This window comes from Peromyscus maniculatus, chromosome 4 (genome assembly GCF_049852395.1).
Source record: "Peromyscus maniculatus bairdii isolate BWxNUB_F1_BW_parent chromosome 4, HU_Pman_BW_mat_3.1, whole genome shotgun sequence".
Lineage (NCBI taxonomy): Eukaryota > Metazoa > Chordata > Mammalia > Rodentia > Cricetidae > Peromyscus > Peromyscus maniculatus.
Window position 1 is genome coordinate 6,845,118 of NC_134855.1, and position 20,988 is coordinate 6,866,105.

Here is a 20,988-nt window from a genome sequence, read left to right on the forward strand (position 1 = left end):
GTATGTCTCAATAGAGAGGAGGGGTAAAGGCCCAAGCAGGCAGGTGGACACATGGCTCCTCATAGTGGGGACGGGGCCAGGGGTGCAGCTCAGTTGAGTGTTTATCTAGCATGCAGAAAAGCCCTGAGTTCAGTCCTGGCCCCATATAAACCAAGTATGGTGGTGCATACCTCTAATCCCAGAACTCAGGAGGTGGAGGCAGGAGAGGGGAAAATAGAAGAAAAAACATACCAACTAAAAACCAGAAAACAGCTACCTAGATGGGCATGAGGGAAGGGCAGAGCACACAGCAAGCTCCTGTCTGGTGAACTGTGCAAGTGAAGAACAGTGATTGTGATGGATTTGAGTCCCGTTTGAGAACACAGGTCCATTTAAACTTAGCAGCAGACCCTTGGAGGCCAGGTTCTTTATACATGCTTTTGTACACACACTTTTCTTCAATCTGCCTTCCAAGAGCTTCACCTAGGACCTTAATAAAACATCTACAGAAACATGTGTCTGAAGACGTTCACCACGGTCTTGTTTATTACAAGAGAGCTCTAGAAATGACCCCACAGTCAAGTGAGTGGTAAACATGTTGGTGATAAAATTCTTGCATGCTGGAAAAATCTTACGTAAATACTTACCATTTCTAAAACTGCTTGGGATATATGCTTAAAATTTACCTGTTTTAATTAAAGCCAACTATTGGTGCTAGGTATGATTTAAAAAAAACAAACAAAAAACAAAACAGGACACAAATCATAGTTTGTCATTGTTGGTCTGTGGATCTGAGCTTGCAAATGACCTCTGTCTTTTGTGCTTATCTTTGCTTTCTTCATCTGTTAAATTTTCTAGTTAGAGATGAAAAGACTGTGCACTTGGATGCCTGCATGTCTTTCTCACCTGCCCCATCTCCATCTCCATCACTACAGCCCTCTCCAGGCCCACCCCTCACAGACCGCTGCCTCTCAGTTCTAGTGGGCACCATTGCTTGACAGGGTTTTCCTTTGTTACTCCACTCAGAAGCCAAGCTCCCTGCACTGGCTGGCATCCCAGATCCTTCCTCTCTCGCTCCAGCACTGAAGTCTGGTGGTCCACACCTGGTTGTCTGTCCTCACTACAGCACCACACAGCCCTCTAACCCCATCAGCCACTTAGCTGTTCTGATCATGGCATACAGTGACACTTCAGTCCTGCCTTACCGAGTCAGCTGCCTCCCATCTGTCAGGGCCCTCACACTGCAGTCTATGCTCTGAGCTGCAGCCATCACTACAGCTACCTTCCAGTCCCGATTTTTTTTTTCCCAGAGCTGAGGACTGAACCCAGGGCCTTGCGCTTGCTAGGCAAGCACTCTACCACTGAGCTAAATCCCCAACCCCCAGTCCCGATTTTTTTGGAGGGTTCTGCCTCCTTTGGTTTCTTCCACTAGGCCAGATATGGACTTACAATGCCTGGAGCCTGCACAGAGTAGGGTTTCATGCAACTCTGTTGAACTGACTGTTGCCTCAGAGCCCTCTAGAATCATGCCAGGAGAATGTGTGAGGTTTTGGCACACAAGAATCTGTTGAATTACACATATGGTGCATCACATTTGTGATTATGTGGCATAGAAAGTGCACATATTAAATATACGCTTTGCAAGCTTCTGTTTGGTGCCCAGAATAACTGTCTTCCAGAAGCAACTGGTAAACATTTGAGTCTGAACTTAATTTTGACAAGTCTCTGGAAAAACGGATTCTATGGAAACACAGGTGTGGCCTGCAGCAGACAGCCATGGCTGATCACACTGATGCACTATCTGTGACACTCCTGCTTAACAAAATGGCCAGTTGCTTATCCTCAGTATCTAGTTCTATTTGTGAAGCAACAGTATTTCAGTCAGGAGAAGGTGTGTTCTTGTACAGCAGGCTTGTTTTGTTAACTTCAGGCTGTCTTTCAATATCTCTTTTCTTGTCAAGTGAGTGGTTTCCACATCTCCCCTTCTTTCCCACTGTGCACATGACTGTGTTCTCTGTGCGTCATCTCTCCGCCATGCTGTCCTGATGCTAATGAGGCATCAAGGAGAAGCACTAAGCCCTCTCTAGCATCCTTTGGTCGGCTGCTTCCTGTGTTTCCTTGTGCTGAGTGAGCCTTGTGTTGATAGACAACTTTCCTGGTGCTGCCAACAGACTCAGGGCTCAGGAGGTTGTTGGTGTAAGTGAGAAGTCTTGCATGAATACAGTTCCACACTAAAGCTGCCTTCATGGCTGGCCCATGCCCCTCCAGAAGATTGGTGCCCCTCAGGCCTAGTTGGACTCTACATCTTGTATTATTGGCAAGACTCTTTTAGAAAGTGACGTTTGGTATGACAGCAGATATCAGAAAATCCTCCTTGTGTTGGGCTTGGCTGGGAGTGTGGACTAATGGAAGGTGTGGTCAGTAGACACTTCTCTTTGAACTTCTGTCCATATTTCCATCTGTCTGTCCGTTCTATCACCCACCTTCTCCCCACACCTGGATCCTCCCTGAGGCACCTGCAGAGACACTGGTGTGTAGTGGGGCCCAGTACTGTTCTGCATGGTAAGGGCAGCGTCTGTTCCTCTTCTCTGCATTGTGTATGCTAGAGGAGGCCGGGCAGACACGGGGCCCATCTGGGCTTGGGAGCCACAAGGAACTGTCCCTCTCCTGTGACCCTAGGCCATGTTCTCAAAGCTGCCTGTCCTCATGGAAATCCTGCAGTGATGGTGGGCAGAGGGTGATCTGGGCAGCCTGGCTTTTAACCACTTCTCTGGTGTGTGTGTATGTGTGTGTGTGTTTGACTCTACAGGTCAGTTTTTGGGTCGTACGAGAAATTCTAACAGCACAGACTTTAAAAATAAGGGCAGAAATCCTGAGCCATTTTGTGAAAATAGCCAAGGTAAGCTGTTTGTTTGTTTATTTCTCAAAATATGTTTCCTTGGAACTTTGGCAGGTGCTTTGCCTTGGGCCTGCTAGATATGGGGACAGGGGTCCCCACCACAGGTGGAAGGCTGTGGCTGGACCTCTCCAGGCAGAGCCAGTTGTGAGAGCCGCCTGGCTGCTCACACTTTATGTGAGCCTGAGAAATATGCCCCCTTCCCATCTCATAATTCTATGGCCAGTTATTCCCCTTACTTGAACTTCAGTCTCTGCATGTGGCCCAGGGGTCCCTGGAACCCATCCATTCTCCTTTGAGTTTTGCCAGTGCTAGGGGCTGACAGGTTGTCGTTAGCCCCATGCCTTGATCTAGTTAGGTCCTGCACAGTTGTGTCGGTCATCAGGGTCCCTCACACCCATTCTGAGCAAGGGCCTGGACCAGTTGACCCTGCGCCCCTCTCATAGGCTCTGTCCATGCCGCTCTCAGCCTCCAGCTTCCCCTCCTCTCTTCTCATCTGTGCCGTGCTGTGACGTTCCTGGACCGCTGTCACGCTCAGTAGCAGTACCTTGCTCCCGCTACCTGGGCCTGCCGGACTCTCCTTGGCAGCACTGTTCTGCTTGGCTCATGGCTTCCTTCAGGTGCACATCTGTTGTCCCCCCCACCGTGATCCTAGAGCAAAGCTGCCGGACTCAAGGCCCTCCACTGGCTGCCAGGCCGTGTGGCAGCGCTGTGCCAGGGTGACGAACTCATTACTGAAGGCTGTCGTCCCATTGGTACAGCAGGGAGGGGTGGTGAGGAGAGATGAGTGTCCATGCTGAGGGCTCCAGCCAGCCAGCAGAGCAGGACTCACAGCCATCTGCACCCTCAGTGGGGCTGCTGCGCCTCCCATCCCCAGAAGCTTAAGCAGTCTCTAACTGCATCAGGGGCAGAGTCACTGTCCTGTGGAGTCTCCAGAAACACTTGGGATTGCTGCTGGATTTTGTGCTGCTTGAGGGTGGGCCGGTCAGAAGAGGATGCTGGGCATGCCTCAGTCCTTGTAGGGCTGCTGTTTGGAAATGAGCATGGTCCCCACCCCAGGAGCCCAAAACGACCCCCTAACCTCTGCCCTCTCCCTTAGTGAGGCTTGTCATGTTGGCTGTGCACCATGTGTGTCTTTGGTAGCCTCCCTCTCCCTGAGCGTTGGTTTTCCAGTCTCTAAAAGAGAAAGGGACAGGTTTGGTAATCCCCGAGAGGCCTTGCCACTGGAAGGAAAGTCTGTGGCAGGCACAGCAATTCAGATGTTCGGCTGAAATCTCCCTGGGAGCATCTATTCTTACACACAGGAAATAATCCAAGAGTATTACAAGATGTCTGAAAGGAAACACTAAGTTTGTGTGGTCAGGGCCCTGTTTCCAAGTAGGAGAAGAGCTGTAGGGTCAGACCCAAAGGCTTTTATTGATTTATTTATCTCGCCCACTGTGCTAGGCTTTGTGCAAGGTACAGGTCTGTGGTGGTGGATAGCACTTCGTCTGCTCTCACAGGACACACATGGGGGCACAGGCATTTGAGAACATGATTCGAAAAGGCCTGGTAGGGGAAGGGCTGCCTGAGGCTGAAGGCACCCAAGACAGTCAGTGAGAGAGTGGGATGAGCCTTCCAGATAGAGAAGACGAGACCTGCCCAGCTGGGCAGTTGACATGTTCACCTCAGGTGGCCAGAGGCCATAGTCACCACCCTGACTTTAACTCTGGGGACACTGAAATGCCGAAGGCCAGGGTAACGTACCAAAGGAACACAAGAAGGGGAGCTGGATTGTGTCCATAGAGTCTTGTTGCTAAGCCAGGCTTCGCTGCCCACTAGGAGTGAGAAATAGGACCCATCCATTAGCAAGTATGCCTCAGCATGAAAAACGAGAACAGCTAGTTTCCTGCCCTGACTCTCTGCTGTCTCTTTCTGTGGCCCTCTGTGGTAAAGAACTGCTCTGAGACTGAAGTGACACTGTATGTCCTCACTCATTTGGGGTCTGGTTCAAAGGCTTACAGTCAAGGGCCTGGGAATCCTGCGATTGCCTTCCCAGCTGAGAGCCATTACACAGATTGATAACATCTTCCCTGGCCTCTTTCCCATCCAGGGTTAAGGTAACCGCTGTGTGAGCTGCCAGTGCGGTCGGCACACTGGGGTCTTCTCACAGAAGCCTGTTCAGGGTCAGCTATAAAAACATAAAGTCCAGTCTCAGGCCTTGCTTCTGTCCAGCAGTCAAACAAGTCAGATTATGAAAATTGGCAAGTATTTTTTTAGATGGAGACTTACCTTCTGAAAAAATGGGAGGGAAAGAGCATATGTTTCCTATGAACTTCCTAGAACTATGTTTTCTATGTGAGATATTTTAAGTGTAACTGAATTTCATAAATATGACAACATTTGGCAACACTCAAGCATGTTTTTGTTCTGTTGTCTGTGGCAGCAAAGTAATATATTCCATATCTTTTTGTTTCCCCAGAAACTTCTAGAACTCAACAACCTTCATTCTCTCATGTCTGTGGTATCAGCATTACAAAGTGCTCCCATCTTCAGGCTGACAAAAACCTGGGCTGTAAGTTAACGTCCCTCAGACTGACCTTTTGATTTTGGCCATCCTGTACTTGCCGAGTGTCTACGTGGCTTAAGCCCTGGGCTTCTCTCACTGAGTGTGTGCTTGGTTAAAGACAGTCACTGGGAGCTAAGGAGATTCTCTGGGCATCCCCACAGCCTCAGGGACCCCAGCCTCACTTGGGTTCCAGGGATTGGGGAGGGAGCTGGTGTGGCTGGGTCTGGAAACCCTCAACAGTTCTTCCTGGGCCTGTCAACATCATCTGTGCTGGCTTGGCTCAGCATGTGACTTCTGCCCTTGGCTTGGCCAGTTTTTTGTCTCTGGCAGGCTCAAAATTGCCCTTGAGAAGGTTTGGGGATTGATGGCCTGCAGCTGCCCTGGGTCACTGCCTTATAGCTCAGAGTTCTCTGAAGAGACCTGTGACCCTCATGTAGGAAAAAATGATTTCTTTCCTTTTGCTTCCTCTTTTTTTTTTCTTTCATCCTGAGGCCTTGGATAATTTCAGCTCAGAGGTGGAGTCTGATAGTTATATAATTGAGTCTGTAGGAAAGTTTTTCTGCTGTAAAAATACTTTAAAAATATCTCAGACCTCTATCCTCCTTAGCTGGCACAGTGCCTGACATGGGAGAAGTATTGCTATTTCCATAGCTCATTAGTGTTTACCTCCTGGCCTGCCTGGTCCAGAATCTCTCACAGGGCCACAGCCCAGGCCTTTCAAGATCTGTTTATGACCCCAGAACTGACAGAACTGTATGGAATTGCTAGACATGTTTCTTTGACTGGTTTCTGACTTTGTTTCTGCCAGGCTGGGGCTGGACTCTGTTTCCTACTTGACTGGCTCAGGGTCCTTTTAGATGCACAAGGATTGTGTTGTAGGCAATCGAAAATGAGCCTTGCAAGATACCTGGCTGGAGCAGAGTGCTGTGAGAAGTACCAGCCTGGAGTCTGGGAACCAGGTTTCCGTTCATAGGCCATTCAGAGCCTGGGCCTCCTTTCCCATCTCTGTTCTGGACAATTGACTTGGGGTAGTGGGTTTCTGTCAGTGCTTTGTGGAGCCCCTTCCAGTTGTCTTAGGGACCATCCGGAGCTGCAGGAGAGGAGTAAAGGTGCCAACCAGATGACCCAGCCTCCACCAGAGCAGCCTGTTTGCATCTGGGGTTTCTGGGTGAATTGCAGATGAGCCATGGTTTTGGAGGTCAAAGCAAATTTGGAAGCTACTGTCTCTGCAGTTGCTGCCAGCCCTGTGATTCTAAGGCCATCTCAGCAGTGAGGCTTTTTTCAGAAGGTTTTTGGAGATTCTTTTTAAAATGACTTTTCCATCATTGAGATGCTGTTACTGTTCTTGGGCTGCTGGGAGCCATGCAGGCACCCAGAGGGCTGAGCTTTGAATCTTGTGTGCATTGACCTTCTTGTGGCAATGCTATGACTTTGGAGGGGGGGGCTCCTTGGGGAGGTACAAGTGAGTAATGATAGTAGCTGAGGTGATTTCCAAGGCCTGCACAGAAAGTTGACCTACCTGGGGACAAGCAGGACTCTCAGTGAAGTGTTGTCAGTGCACCCAGAGGGGCTGTCTGCTGCTAGAGCTCTGTGGACAGTGTCAGGCCAGAGCAGCATCAGAACTGTGTGGTTTGTCAAGGGCGGCTCACTGGGCTGGGCCCTGCAGTTTTGGGTCTCTGCTGTAGTGAAAATGAACCCCCCCACTTGGGGAGCCTGGACCAACCACTCACCCCGGACTGCTGTCTCTGCCACCTCGGGGTGTGTGGCTGACAGAATGTAAGGAACTGCAGCCCCATCCTACCAATGATCAGGAGCCTTGGGGGCCGCAGTCACCTCTTTTCCTAAGAAACCATCCCACTTCGTCTAAGGGCTGGCAGCCGGGCTGCTTCCCTGGCTGCAGAAGGCCACTTGCCAAGACAGAATGTGGGAAGACACAACATTCTAGGGAATAGAAATGTCGGGGGGAAGGGAGACAGCACCACTGGGGCACAGCCTGGTCCTGCTGGACCCTATCATCTGGTTGCCACTGTGTGGGTGCTTGTGATGGTGGAAGGTGTGGCGACGTCAGGCCCACGCAGGTAGGACTGCATGCTGCTTACCAAGTGTCTGACCCACTGCACGTGGCTGAGCCACTGAGCATGCTTTGCCTCTTGAATGTTGTCCTTGAGAGTGCACTGAAACCCTGGGTATCTGGGAAGCCTGAAGGTAAGGCAGCAGTATCTAGGTATGGGAGGAAGCCTGCTGCCTGGCTGAACTGTGTGCTGCCTTTAGTTCTGGTTGGCCAGGCCATAGCTGGGCCAGGGAGCCTGTGAGCCTGCCCACAATAGGATCTAGATAAATGGTGGCTGAATCCATAAACAGGGAGTCATGGTCAGCCTGGAAAACACAAGAAATGACTGATTTATTCCAGAGGTGGGGCCACTTTGGAATACTGCCGCCTCCAATCTGTGAGGCCTAAGCAAGAAGCTGTCCCAGCCAACTCTGATTCCTGAGCACACAGGAAATCACCTTGTAGCCCTCAATCATTCTGCAGATCAAATACCTGTCGAATGTCTCCTCCAGGCCATGGCTCAGGCCTTGTGCTCATGGCTTTCATGTTGTCTGGGAAAGACACATCATCCCATTCTTAGAAACTAGCATGTGCTTCCTGGCTGGCACAGAGTGAGCAAGGAACAGCGAGACAGGAGTAGAGTCAGACGGTGGCGGGTGTAGATGGAGGGGGATGGCAGCTTCTGCACACTCAGAGCAGTGCCCCAAATGAGGCCCTTTAGGCCAGGCTTGAGTGATGAGAGCAGGAGCAACTGCAGAGGGTGAAGGGACGGCGCCAGCCGGTGCCCAGGCATACAGGTAGAACTTGGTGTTGTTAAGGGGCCCGCAGTTCCGTGTGACCAGCTCAGCCTGGGAGAGAGGCTGAGTACCATTCTAAGTGTCAGAAAGGCTCTGAACAGGACATGGACACAGTCTGTTTAGTGACTCTTGCTTTTTGGGTTCTTTAATCACTGCTACTAATGTGTAGAAAACAAATTAGGAGAAATGGAGACCAAGGGGTGTGTGCAGAGAGATGGCTCAGCGGTTAAGAGCACCGGCTGATCTTCCAGAGGACCTGGGTTCAATTCCCAGCACCCACGTGACAGCTCGCAACTGTCTGTAGCTCCAATTCCAGGGGATCTGGCACCTTCACAGATATACATACAGGCAAAAACATCAATACACATAGAATAAAAATAAATAAATCTTTAAAAAAAAAAAGAAAGAAAGAAAGAAAGGGAGACCAGGACTAGAAACCAGGGGTCAGTTAGTGAGTGAGGGCGGAATCTGGAAATAAGTGTACAAGTGTGGCAGGGGGCTCAGAGGATAGAGCGATGTACAAAGCATGTTCTGAGGAGAAGGCTCCAGGAGGTACCGTGGATAGGACGTTGAGGGGGGAGCGGTAGGAAGGGGCACCCCCAGGGTTAGCCTGAACAGCTGGGAAGCTGTCAAGATCTCCTTTACGACCAGAATGATCCTGGGAAGAGGCTGGCTTATTCCTGAGATATTTGGGCCATGGCATTTGTGAAGTGTCGGGGAGTCACCTATTAACATTCCATGTGCCACACGCATGTTCTGCTTGCCCTGTGCACATGCCCAGAGTGATTCTCTTTTTCCTACTGAATTGATCCAGAGTATGACTCACTTGCAACAGCAAAGTGAAAGCTGAAGTCCTTGGCATGGAGGAGATCACCACTGCCAGGCAGGGGCAGGTCTGTAGGGTGTGACCTGGAAGGGCACCTTACAGGGTCACTGTGATTCTCGCTCTCCCATCTCCAGTGAGCAGGGTCACCGAGTGCTGCACTGCAGAGGACAGCTCTTCCACCTAGGCCTAAAGCGACGTGGCAGACACCTGAGGCTTGCAGATGTGTGCATGTGACGCTCTTGTCCAGTCACTGCTGCTGCTCCCCGTGTCTTTAGGAGCACTATTGGCAACTCCCCTGTGACGTGGCAGAGGAGGCTGGGGGGAGCCTGGGCTGCCAGGCTCAGATGGCTTTGACCCTGATCTAGAGGGAAGTTGAGCCGGGTGAGGCGGATGAGGAGGCGGGAGGCCGGTCACTGCTCCTGTCACCGTGCAGGAGCCGACCTGGAACTGCTCTTAGACATGGGCAGCGTCGGGGAAGCTGACGTTCCCCTCATCTGCCCGATAGTGCCACAGCACTGGGCACTGCCCATCCTCCACATCCTCCACAGCCTTTTTCCCGGCTGAGCTTCCCTCCACTCTCTGACGCTGACTTACTTGGTTCTGCAAGGTTCTGACCTCAGTCCTCACTTGCCGTTTCTTCCCTTGGGGAGCATACGCTTGGGGAGCTTCAGCTGTCCCGTGTCATCCAAGCCCGGACCTCTCTCCTGAACCGCACACCCACTGCAGAGCCTGCTCCATTCGGCCCTCACCCCGTCCCCTTTGACCTCATACTCCCTGCATGTCTGAAGTCAGACAGTGACCCCAGGAAAGAGACCGAGTGCCAGGACACTCTCCTCACAAACCGTGCTTTGACCTTTGGGCAAGTGGGAGCTGAGCTGATAAGGAGTGAGGCCTTCCTTCCCTGTCTCCTGCTGCACCCTGTGAACGCAACAATGCCGCATAAACTGTAGCCATGTTAACACAGCAGTAAGCAGAGCCGCGCTGCAAGCCAAGAAAGAGAAGTCAGCGTGGGCTAAAAATAAAGCATGCTCTCAGAGCCTGAGCCGTGACCTGTTAAGATGATCCAATGTGACTAGGTCTTTGCAGCTAGGGCCAGGACTTGAGGGGACAGTCCCAGCTTCGGGCCCCACCACAGGGGTGCTAGAAATAAGCTGCTTCAGCCATCTTGTCATGTTACTCCAACAGAAACTGCTCAGCAAGAGGGCCCAAAGTGAGGGAAGAGGCCTATGGCAGTGCTCATCCAGCCTGTACCTTGTGTGGCTATGCTTTGGGGTCTAAATGCATTCAGCCTGTAAGTGTGAGAGGACCCAGGCTACATAGAAGAAATGAGAGATCTGGGAACTGAGAAACTGGCCTCTTAAACCAGAAGCTGCACTCGGCTTCCCTCTTATGGTGAGGATTAAAGTAGATGATGTTCAGAATTGTGTCCGACACATAGCATGGTTTTCAGCTCTTCTTGGCTCTTCTTAGATGGAATGCAGAAACCGACCCCTGAAGGCAGACCCTTGTTAATGACCTGGACTGTCATGGACTTCCACCAGCCTCTTCTCTTTTGGTTTTACCAGTCCATTCTCACATCCTACTGGAGTGAGCCCCTACCCACCCCCACCCCCACCCCCACAGACACACAGCTCTAGGGTTTGGACACATGGTTAAAGAGAGCTGTGGTTGTTCCCCTTGCCCGGCCCTGCTCCCTGCCCCTACCTTGCTTGGTCTGAGGTCCTACATCCCACTGCTTCTTCAAAGCAGGATGTTTGAACATGACTGCTGATACCACTCTTTCTTTTAGAGCTGCTGTGAGATGCTCACTTCAACACCTCCAGCATTATGGGAAGGATTACCAGCCAGTCTTTAACCGTTTGCTTATCTTGTCCTCTATTTCAGTGATGCTTTTGAATAAAGGGAAAATTCCGTATTTGAATTAGAGGGTTGGTATGTGCTCATGGGTGATGCACCTGGGGTGTAGCTCATGGGCACTGAGTGTTTTACTGAGCACCAAGAATCTAAGAGAGGCCCTTGAAACACCAAATGGTTCCTCTTCTACTTCAAACCCACCTCCTGATTTAAACAGCCTTTGCCAGCTCATCATCTGTCTTTCCCAATGGCCCAGCCGTTCAGAGCCCAAGTCATGTACACAAGAAATGCAGGAGCTGGCCAGAGAAGTTTCCTGTTAACAAGGCCGCCATCAGCTCAGTCTTCCCTTTTCATTGGTATTTGCTGTTCATGGTTCTTAGCCTGTGACTGGTACCCTGTTTGCTGAAGGTGAGCTGAAGTAACTGAGAAGCAGAATCAGCTGTCAGAATGGTGGGCCATATGACCTGGTGTGGCCATGACCATGGCCAAGTTAATACCAAACTTTGCCAAAAGTCAAGTTTCCCTCCTTCCCCTACCTTTCTGTTCTTATCCAAACAATACTTGCTGTGTTCTAGCCAAACTGTTGTTCCCTTCAAACGTCACTCAGTGCTCTTACCTTCAGGCCCCTTCTCCCGCCTTCTGTGGTGTCTGGAGCCTCGCCAGGCCTCTGTGCTGAAGGTCCTCTCCTCAGAATGGCTTTGCGCCATCCCTTTGAGCCCTCTTGAAGTGTTCTGTACCTTCCCTGCCTCTGCCGGCCCTTCTCAGTGCTCAGCCCCGATGGGCATGCAGAACACCTCCTCTCAGATCGGCTCTGGAGTCCAGGTTAGTCCTGGGCAAATGGTGTTAGGAGGTAGATCTTTGCCTCCCAGTTCTACATTGGAGTCTTTTGGGGGCTGTGAATAGAGTAAAATAAATAATAAATGAAATAAGTGATGAAAATTGTCCCATGGAAGTAAAAGTATACTGTATATGTACACATGCCTGTACCTGTATATATGAGTCCATACAACTGTTAAAGGGTTATTTTTAAAGATAAAAATCCTGATTCTTAGAAATACAAAATGAGTACTTGCCAAAGATTTGCTTTAACTCTGTATTAAAGAGGAAACAGTAAGATGTAGGAACTGTATCACAGAAGCCAGAGGACCACACATTCACAGTACAGTTGGAAGTGATACAGTCATTTCCACGTGGATGTCAAATTAATCAAGATTTCCAGTGTGACTGTCAGTGGCATCCATGAGATAAAGCTTTCTTTCTGTGTACAAAAATTTATATGACCATTTTTATAAGTTAATCTCTATTTGTACTGGTTTTAAATAGCCTTAGGCAGAGGCCAGCAGCCCCAGTACCACTGAATTTCAAGGCCCAGCTTTCCCATAAATGCTGTTCATTGTGGCTGATGTGTGGCACTGGGGTGTGACTTGGCAGCCTTTTTGTTTTTCAGAAGTAGACACGAAATAGCCAGAGGTTAAAAAAAAAAAAAAAAAAAAGTACTTTAAAAAAAAATACCCCAGTGTAGTTCCTTGCTGATTCCACACTGAGCTCCTGCGTCCACAGGCACTGAGCGGTCCTCCCGTCCACGGGCGCTGAGCGGTCCTCCCGTCCACAGGCGCTGAGCGGTCTTTCTGCTCCAGCCAGCAGCAGACGCTGGAATTGAAGTTGGATTTGGAGCCAGTTTTTGTTTGTTTTTTTGTTTTTTCCCAAGACAGGGTTTCTCTGTGTAGCCTTGGCTGTCCTAGAAGTAGACCAGGCTGGCCTCGAACTCACAGAGATCCACCTGCCTCTACCTCCTGAGTGCTGGGATTAAAGGCTTGTGCCACCAGTGCCGGCAATGGAGCCAGTTTTAACGTATCTGGAGCAACAGGCTCTTTGTTCAAAATAGACTCACATAGGAGGAAATATTTTTTTTTCCCTCAAGGCAAAGGAACACAATACCAATGTCCTGATAAAATGGGATTGGAGGGATTTTCTTTTGCTCTCCGTGGAGTTACCCTCCAGATTGGAGCTACTTTTACTAGACTGGGGAGGAGCTCTCGGGGAGTCTGCTAGGTGCTGCACATGTGGCCCTGGGAGCATGAGGGAAAGAGTTTATGTCTAGGACATCTCTCCGAGGTCTGGGATCCTCCTGGCTTTGACTGTCTACCTTCTGAGTGTTATCCTTTGGAGCAGTCGCTGGGCAGTGTGAAAATGAGTAATTCAGGACTCCATTTTTACCTTGTAATTTGAGTTCATGTTGTGAATGTGGTCGGACTTGTCTCAGTGCTGATCATATATAACCTGCTTCCTGCCTTTGCAGGAGAGGCTTCTGTTTTTAGCTTGTTTTGTTGATGTTTTTTTTAAAATAGCTCTGGGATTTAGTCCCTGCCTTAAGTGTGACAGTTAGCTTTCTTTTGTTTTAACACACCAATTTCTAATTTTGACTATTAAGCTGTTCCCACCTCCCTGTTTTCCTAGCCTCTTGCATGGAATGTTAGCTCATTTATGCTGGGATTCTTGGTTTAATTATGAGTGATTTTAGCAGCACAGATTTTCCTCTCAATATAGTACTCTCCAAATAGCCGGTTCAGCTTCCTGTGATCTCACATGTGTCTTATCAGAAATCCAAGGTCTTGGCTCTTGTTACCATTATCACCCGAGGATTATTGAATGCTTGGAAGTTTCTAACAGACCTGGTTTTCCCATCATCACTGTTATCTTTTCTCTCTACTCTTTAATGTAATTGCATTTCAGTTGTGTTCCTTCTGTGGGGAGGGGGCAAGAGGGGGTGGGGAGGGAATTTGAGAGGAGAGCAAGCTCAGCCAGCACCACTCTGCCCTCACGGGATTCATTTGCCAAGTGAAACACCAAAGCACCCGCACAGTGAGTTGGAATGATGGCAAGTATGGATGATGCCCCAACACTTCTCCACTTGACTGTGTTTCAAAGTCACAGTCTTCCCTCTGCAGCAGATATTTGGCATTAGAGCTGTGACTCTGTAGCTTTCTTCCTTGACACTGATTTATATAGCCAATAAAATGAAAAATTACTTTTAAATGCCCGCATGTTATTTTTCACTGATTCCGTACTGAGCTCCTGAGTCCTCTGCCTGTCCTAGGCTGTGAGCTTCTTCTTAACCTCCTTTCCTTACCTTGTTTCCTGAGCACAAATGGCTGCAGTGTAGGCCTGACTCTTGGGTAAGCATCTGCTGGATATCCTTACATGTAGTTCTGATGGCCTTTTCCTGAGGCTTCTCATAAATGCTGAGATCTAAAGGGTTGCAGTTGCTAGTTCTACCTGTAATAAAAGTTTAAAACATGTGTAAGTAAGTGCTGCTGTTTTCTGAATAAGCAAACCCTATTTTTAAAGACCTAAATCTGAAAAGAATTTTTATCAGCATAATACATGCACATTAATTTAAAAAATCACCAAGTACTGAAAGGCTTATTGAAACCCCAATACCCCTGCTTCTCCACTCACTGCCCTTTCCACTCCCTCCTCCCTAGGGGCAACCCTTCCAGGTTAGTGGTTTCTTCTTGGAGTTCATACCACAGTTCCACCCGTGTGTGTTTGCTACAGTTTCTTGATCCACCTACTTTAGGTAGTGTATATACATATTAGCTTAGTTTTCTAGATCCAAAAACCTATCACAGTAGTTCAACCATTTTTGCTAAATGAGTATTCAGGGTCTTAATGACTAGCATTGTGTAAGCAGGCATTACTGTACAGTCAGTAGGTAAAACCTCTGTGTTTTTTGAATAGTTTACCTGGTCATTCCAATTCTATTCTTAAAAAGTTCCAGGACAGTGAGTTGGCTCAGCAGGTAAAAGTTACCTTACCAAAACAGCCATCTATTCCCTGGACTCATATGTAATCTTAACAGTTGTTTCTTTTTATAACAATACCATCCCTCATGCCACAGATGTGCTACCAGGCAGGTCTTCTTCTGGGTTGGTGTATGTGGACCAGTTAAGTTCTTAAGCTCATTGAATATCCCAGAATCCCTTTTATCATTATTGAGTTAGGACCACTGACTCTTGTGTCCTGTGTCCTCTTTTATCTGTTCCATTTCTTCATTTTAGTAAAGGAAATTCTTGGGTAGTTGTTAAATGCATCATGGTAAAACCTGCTGAATTTCTTCATCTTAAAGCAACTTATAAATTATTCTTAAGAAATCTGATCATTACCCAATTTCCTTTGTTGGCACAGAATGGAGCCATTGAAGGAAGTTAAAAAGATCCAACCTTCCCTAGTATGTGCATGTCCTCCAGGAAGGACAAGCTGGCTGGCTGAACACACAGCAGTATGACATACTGCTTATACAGGTATTGGGTAGGCTGGTAAACATGGGAGGGAACACAGGCAGTGACCAGTTAGGACCAGAGAACTAGCGGTGTGGGCTGTTGGGGCCTGTATGGCTCAGCCTTGGTTTGAGTGAAGGCATCTGTTGTAGAATATTATTTTAAGGTGTGTTACTTTTGTTTATGTTGCAGCTGTTTAACTTTGTGAAGCTGTGTTACTGTGCCTGTCTAAGACACCTGATGGTCTAATAGAGAACTGAACAGGCCAATAGCAAGGCAGGAGAAAGGATGGGTGGGGCTGACAGGCAGAGAGAATATATAGAAGGAGAAATCTGGGAGGAAAAAAGTAGCCAGAGAAGGAGGAGGACTTCAGGGGCCAGACACGGAGCCACACAGCCACACAGCCACACAGCCACACAGCCATACAGCAAGCCATAGAGTGAGAGTAAGATTTAGAAAAGGAAGAGAACAGGAAAAGCCCAGAGGCAAAAGACAGACGGAATAATCTAAGTTAAGAAAAGCTGTCTAGAAACAAGCTAAGCTAAGGCCAGGCATTTATAAGTAAAAGCCTCTGTGTATTTATTTAGGAACTGGGTGGCAGGCCCCCTAAAAGAGCAAAAACAACCAACAACATTTTGGTGTACCAACATCATGCTTGAATATCCCCAGGGCCTGAGAAAGCTGAAAAAGAAAAGGGGAGTTTCAACTGGACAGTTTCTGTTGGTCAGTGAGCCCTTGAGCAGCTAGTACATTAAGTAGGAACAACTAAGTAAAAACCCTGCCACAGAATGCATCAGCATTCTGGAGCTCTAGGAAGGTTGAATGCAGTTCCTGGTCAGGCAAACCTCCAAACGGCCATGAATTTCATGCTTGGTTTTCATGACCCAAGAAGCAGGTGGAGCCAGCTGAGAGCCATGTGTGGAGGATTCAGGTGTAGGTTAGCAGTTTAACGGTTTGCTCATATGGTCAAAAAAAGGCTGGAAATACACAATAAAAGAGGTCCAGATGGAAAAACCTCTAAACAGGTTACAGTGTGTTTAACTACGTGTGTAGGCTTAAGAAAAGAAAAAGGGTATAGTCATAGAAAAAAAATGAATAGTTTAAAAATAAAAATAAAGTCTTTAAAGAGATTGTAAAAGTAGTATAGGAGAAAAAAGCCACATAAGATGGGAAATACACAGGGAGTCTGGATCCTGTGTGTTGCTGTGTTGATTTTGAACTTTTTGATTGTTGAAAAGCAAAGGACAACTTCAAAGAGACTTGGGATTGAAAGAGGGACTGTTGAAATAAACCAGCCTATACACTTTAGGAATGCCTTCATTTTTAAAAAGTAAAAAAAAAAAAAATGTATTTGTCAAATGGAAATAAAAAATGCCTTGGAGTTTTGTTCCCACAGGAGACCTGTGGATTCCTTCAGGGTTAATATGGATCAGGTTTGATCAGGCAAGACCTGAACCTTGAGGTGATATCTGTCAGCAAAGGTTACTGCTGGTCTTCTCAGGACTTGGTCATTATCTCAAAATTTTCTCGCTAGGACCTTAAAGATACTTCATCTACAGACAACAGGAAGCAATTTGGAGAATACAATGTCCACATTCCCAAGAGGAGTGTGGGAGGCTTTTGATTATTTGGAGGGTTGTGGATGTTTGTTATTATTTAGGGGAATATAGTATATTGATACAAATTTAAAGTTATTTTTGTTACAATGTATATATGTTTCTACTCTTGTTTAAAGGATTTTTGTATATTAATAAAAATTTAAGGTTATTTTTGTTACAACATAATGTATATATGTTTCTATTCTTGTTTAAGGTATTGTAACTATGCAGTTTATTTTAAAATGTAAGGTAAATTTCTAGTTTTTGAAAGCTGTTATTATAAACTGTATAGGACAATCAGGAAACATTGGTTAGTGGTCAGTCATTTATAACAATCAAATTTGTAGATATGTTAGGTATGCTTTCCAGTTCATATAGAGATATATTTTAGATAGATAGATGGTCTTCAAACCTTTCAAAGACCTACAGAATATGGCATTTAAAATGTTTTGTTAACTTAGGGCTTTTCATGACAATGAGACACATCTGCTCCTGGCAGCACCAATTTACTTCAGAGATGATGGGCATCGAAGAAACTGCTTATGGAATTTGCTTTCATTGTGGCAAGGTTAGCCACTGGGCAAAGAAACTGTTTTTGCCTTTGACTGCTGACAATGTGCTGTGCATATTGGACATGCAGACACAGGAAAAAGACTGTTGAGCTTTGCCAAAACAAAACAGGACAGTCATTCAAAATTCCTGCTACACAGAAGAGTCTGCCATATATTCTGTAGGATGCACAGGAAAGTAACTGCTGAACTTTGCCAAAACAAAGCAAGACAGTCCAAAATTCCTGCTTCATAGGAAAGTGTGCCAGATACTCTAGGCCTGTAAGCTGAAGATGGATGCCCCAACGTTACAGAGGAACTTTGGGTGACTGTCGAGGCAGCCATATGTATTCTCTAAGATGGATGGATGGTAGAGTGCTTTCTATGAATTTGCTAAATGTAAATGGACTGAATATTGTAAATTAATTCTTATTTGATAACTGTTTTGTTGTATAGTTTTACTGTGTTAAAGTTAAAACCTTTCTTATTTAGACAAAAAGGAGAAAATGTTGGGGAATATTATTCTAAGCTGTGTAACTTTTTTTTATATTGCATTTGTTTAACTCTGTAAAGCTGTTACTGTGCCTGTCTAAAACACCTGATGGTCTAATAAAGAACTAAATGGCCAATAGCAAGGCAGGAGAATATATAGGGGTCTGGCAGGCAGAGAGAATATATAGAAGAAGAAATATGGGAGGAAATATGAAGTAGCCAGAGAAGAAAGAGGATTCAGGGGCCAGCCACCCAGTTACACAGCAAACCATGGAGTAAGAGTAAGATTTATAGAAGTAAGAGAACAAAAACAAAATCCAGAGGCAAAAGGTAGATGGGATAATTTAAGTTAAGGAAAGGTGGCAAGAAATAAGCCAAGCTAAGGCCGGGCATTTATAATTAAGAATAAGCTTCTGTGTGGGATTTATTTGGGAGCTGAGTGGCAGGCCCCCAAAAGAGAAAACAACCAACAACAGGCATCAGGATTTGTTTGACATCTGGATGAATGTAGATGATTCAAAGAAGTAAGTGGGGTTCTAGATTGTATCAGTTAAAAAAAAAATCTAGGTGTGTTGGTGCATGCCTTTAAACATGGTACTTGGGAGGCAGAGGCAGGTGGATCTCTGTAAGTTTTAGGCCAACCTGGTTTACATCATGAATTCTAGGACAGGCAGAGCTATGTAGAAAAATCCTGTCAAAAAACAACAACAACAACAACAACAACAAAAAAAAAAAAAACAAAATCAAATGCTGCCTCCCTATGCCTTTTTTTTCCAGCATTAAAAATATTATGTAATTTATGTGTATGGGCGCTTTATCTGCATATACGTGTGTGCACCACTTGCATCCCTGGTGACCAGGGAGGCCAGAAGAGGGCATTGGAATCCCTTGTGACTGGAGTTACATATGGTTGTGAGCTGCCATGTAGGTGCTAGGAATAAAACCTGTGTCCTCTGCAAGAGCAGCCAGTGTTCTTAACCACTGAGCCATCTCTCTCCAGCCCCAGTGTATTGCTCTTCTTGAGGATACTTCTCTTGCTGATAGTTCACTTACCATTCCTTGGGTCCTTAGTTTCTATTCACCCACTTGCTATGCTGCTATAAAATACATCTGTTCAGCCTTTCCATTGACCCCTGGGTTCCAAAGATATATGGACAAGTCACCTACTCCTAGAGATGGTGAACCTGAAATACAGGCAACATTCTTGGTTCCTTTATGCCTCTGGGTTCACAGAGGCCAGCTGAGTTATATGCAACAGTGCTTTATACATAACCAGTGGAGGACGGCATAATTTCCTGCCCACTTGTCACTGTGATGAAACAAGCCCATTAAGCAGAACTGTTCCTAGCATCTGTGTAGTGCACCCCCTGCCCAGTGTGTCCTTGTAAACGGAAGTTTCCTGTCCTGAATGCCCAGTCCCAAATAACTGACTCAGAGAATGAATATGAATTATAAATGCTTGTCCGATAGCTCAGGCTTGTTACTAACTGACTCCTACACTTAAATTAACCCATTATATTTATGTTTAGCCCCATGGTTCATGGCTTTTTACCTCATTTTCTACATGTCCTACTTGCTTGGCAGCTGGCTGGCATCTTTTCTGACTCTGCTCTCCTTTACATGATCCTCAGTTTGGCTTTCCAAACCTAACTTCCTACCCAGCTACCAGCCTGTCAGCTTTTTATTAACCAATGAGAGTAATACATATTCATAGTGTAGAAAAGGATTGTTCCACAGCATGTCTTGAGTGTCTCCATGGAAAAATAAAAGCTTGTTTCTCATTCCTCATCTGCTTCAGTGCTGGAGCCTTCCCTTCAGAATAGCCTTCTGTCTCTCTTATGATGTACACCAGCTGTCACTACCCAAATTCAGTGGGCTCTCTCATGGCCGAATCATTGTTGGCTCCAAAGACCAAGGATAGAGGGATCTGATAGAGCCTTCCCAAAGCAGCCTGGGGCTCCCCCAGGCACCAGACACCACCAGAGTGTGGGATTTGCAGGCTGAGGTCTCGGGAGCTGCACTGTGTCCCTGGTGCTGACAGCCATTGTTCCACTTCTTTCTGCTGCACAGGGGCTATCGACACTGGTCTGCTTCAGTCTGGTGGACAGTGGGCACGTCTATTGGCTGAGGTCCTTACACAGACTTTTAGAATCTCAAGACCAAGCTTAGCCGAGGACATATGCGGTCTAGGGTCCTCTTCTTTTATTCCCTTGGCCTTTAGCCATTAGCCATTGGCCTTCAGTTTCAGAAACTGGAATTGGGAGAATCTCTACTTAGTCTCATGTTGTGCCAAAACCATACATACCGGTGGCCCTGCCCCAACCCCTCTTTCAAGCTTGGCCTCCTCTTCTAGACTCCTTTCCTCAAAGCCATTGCATTTGAAGAGGTGTCTTGCCATTTCCCAGCACTAGACTTTGAATCAATGTGAAGAATAGCTATACTGTGAGTCCTCAGCATCAAGTTTTAGAATTCTAGAAGGTGTAGTATGCACACTGGGCCATCCTCTCTCCCAGGTTCACACACCAAGCGTTCAGTCATCACAGAGCTTGCTTCTCATCTCTGGTTGTGCTTGCTCACCCTGAGTTTCTTAGGTACTCTGTAGATGACTGCTTATGGAAAAGAATGGTCTTTGTGTGAAACACTATTCCCAGTGAAATATGACCCAGGACCTGGGGGATCTGGAGGAGAGCCCTGAGCTGCAGCACAGTCAGATCCTCATGGCATGCCCACTTGAGTCGTGTGGCAGTTGATAGCATCTTTCACCATGAGGCGTTTGGGGAAGAGACTGGCTAGAGCTTTGAAATAACTCTTGGGGCCATGACCAGTTCACTCTTAGAGCCCTGTGTTGTCGTAGGGTATCCGTCCCCACAGTGTTGTGTGTGTAGTGAAGGAGTTGGCTAGCATCATGGCCTGTGGGCAGTGTAGCTCCAGGGCTTGTCTTCCGTGTGAGACTGGAGAGCTGAGACTGAGGCCATGGAGCTCCCCATGTCTGCCTTTTAAAGTCTTGACTTGCATCCGGGTTTGACATACTCTGGACACACATTCAGGTGTTTCCTTTGGTCAGCTTTTCTCGTTTGTTTCTTTTTCCCTCGCAGATACTATGATTTCTTCTTTTCATTC

At 47.0% G+C, this 20,988-nt stretch overlaps 1 protein-coding gene across 23 annotated transcripts in view; it reads left to right on the forward strand.

Annotated features, from left to right (window-relative positions):
- Ralgps1 (Ral GEF with PH domain and SH3 binding motif 1) overlaps nt 1–20,988 on the forward strand; it is a 247,962-nt gene that overhangs the window by 92,397 nt on the left and 134,577 nt on the right. For 16 of the 23 annotated variants that reach the window (XR_013050398.1, XM_006988712.4, XM_016007158.3 and 13 more), the window contains 2 exons: nt 2,789–2,878; nt 5,337–5,429. The exons of 2 other annotated variants lie outside the window; for them this stretch is intronic. Coding sequence is in view for 20 of the 21 variants with exons in the window: in XM_006988712.4 (XP_006988774.1) it covers nt 2,789–2,878; nt 5,337–5,429 (183 nt within the window). In the remaining variant the exon portion in view is untranslated. The remainder of the gene's footprint in view (nt 1–2,788; nt 2,879–5,336; nt 5,430–20,988) is intronic. 5 more of the 23 variants (XM_076568855.1, XM_042274828.2, XM_042274833.2 and 2 more) reach the window with 1 other exon arrangement.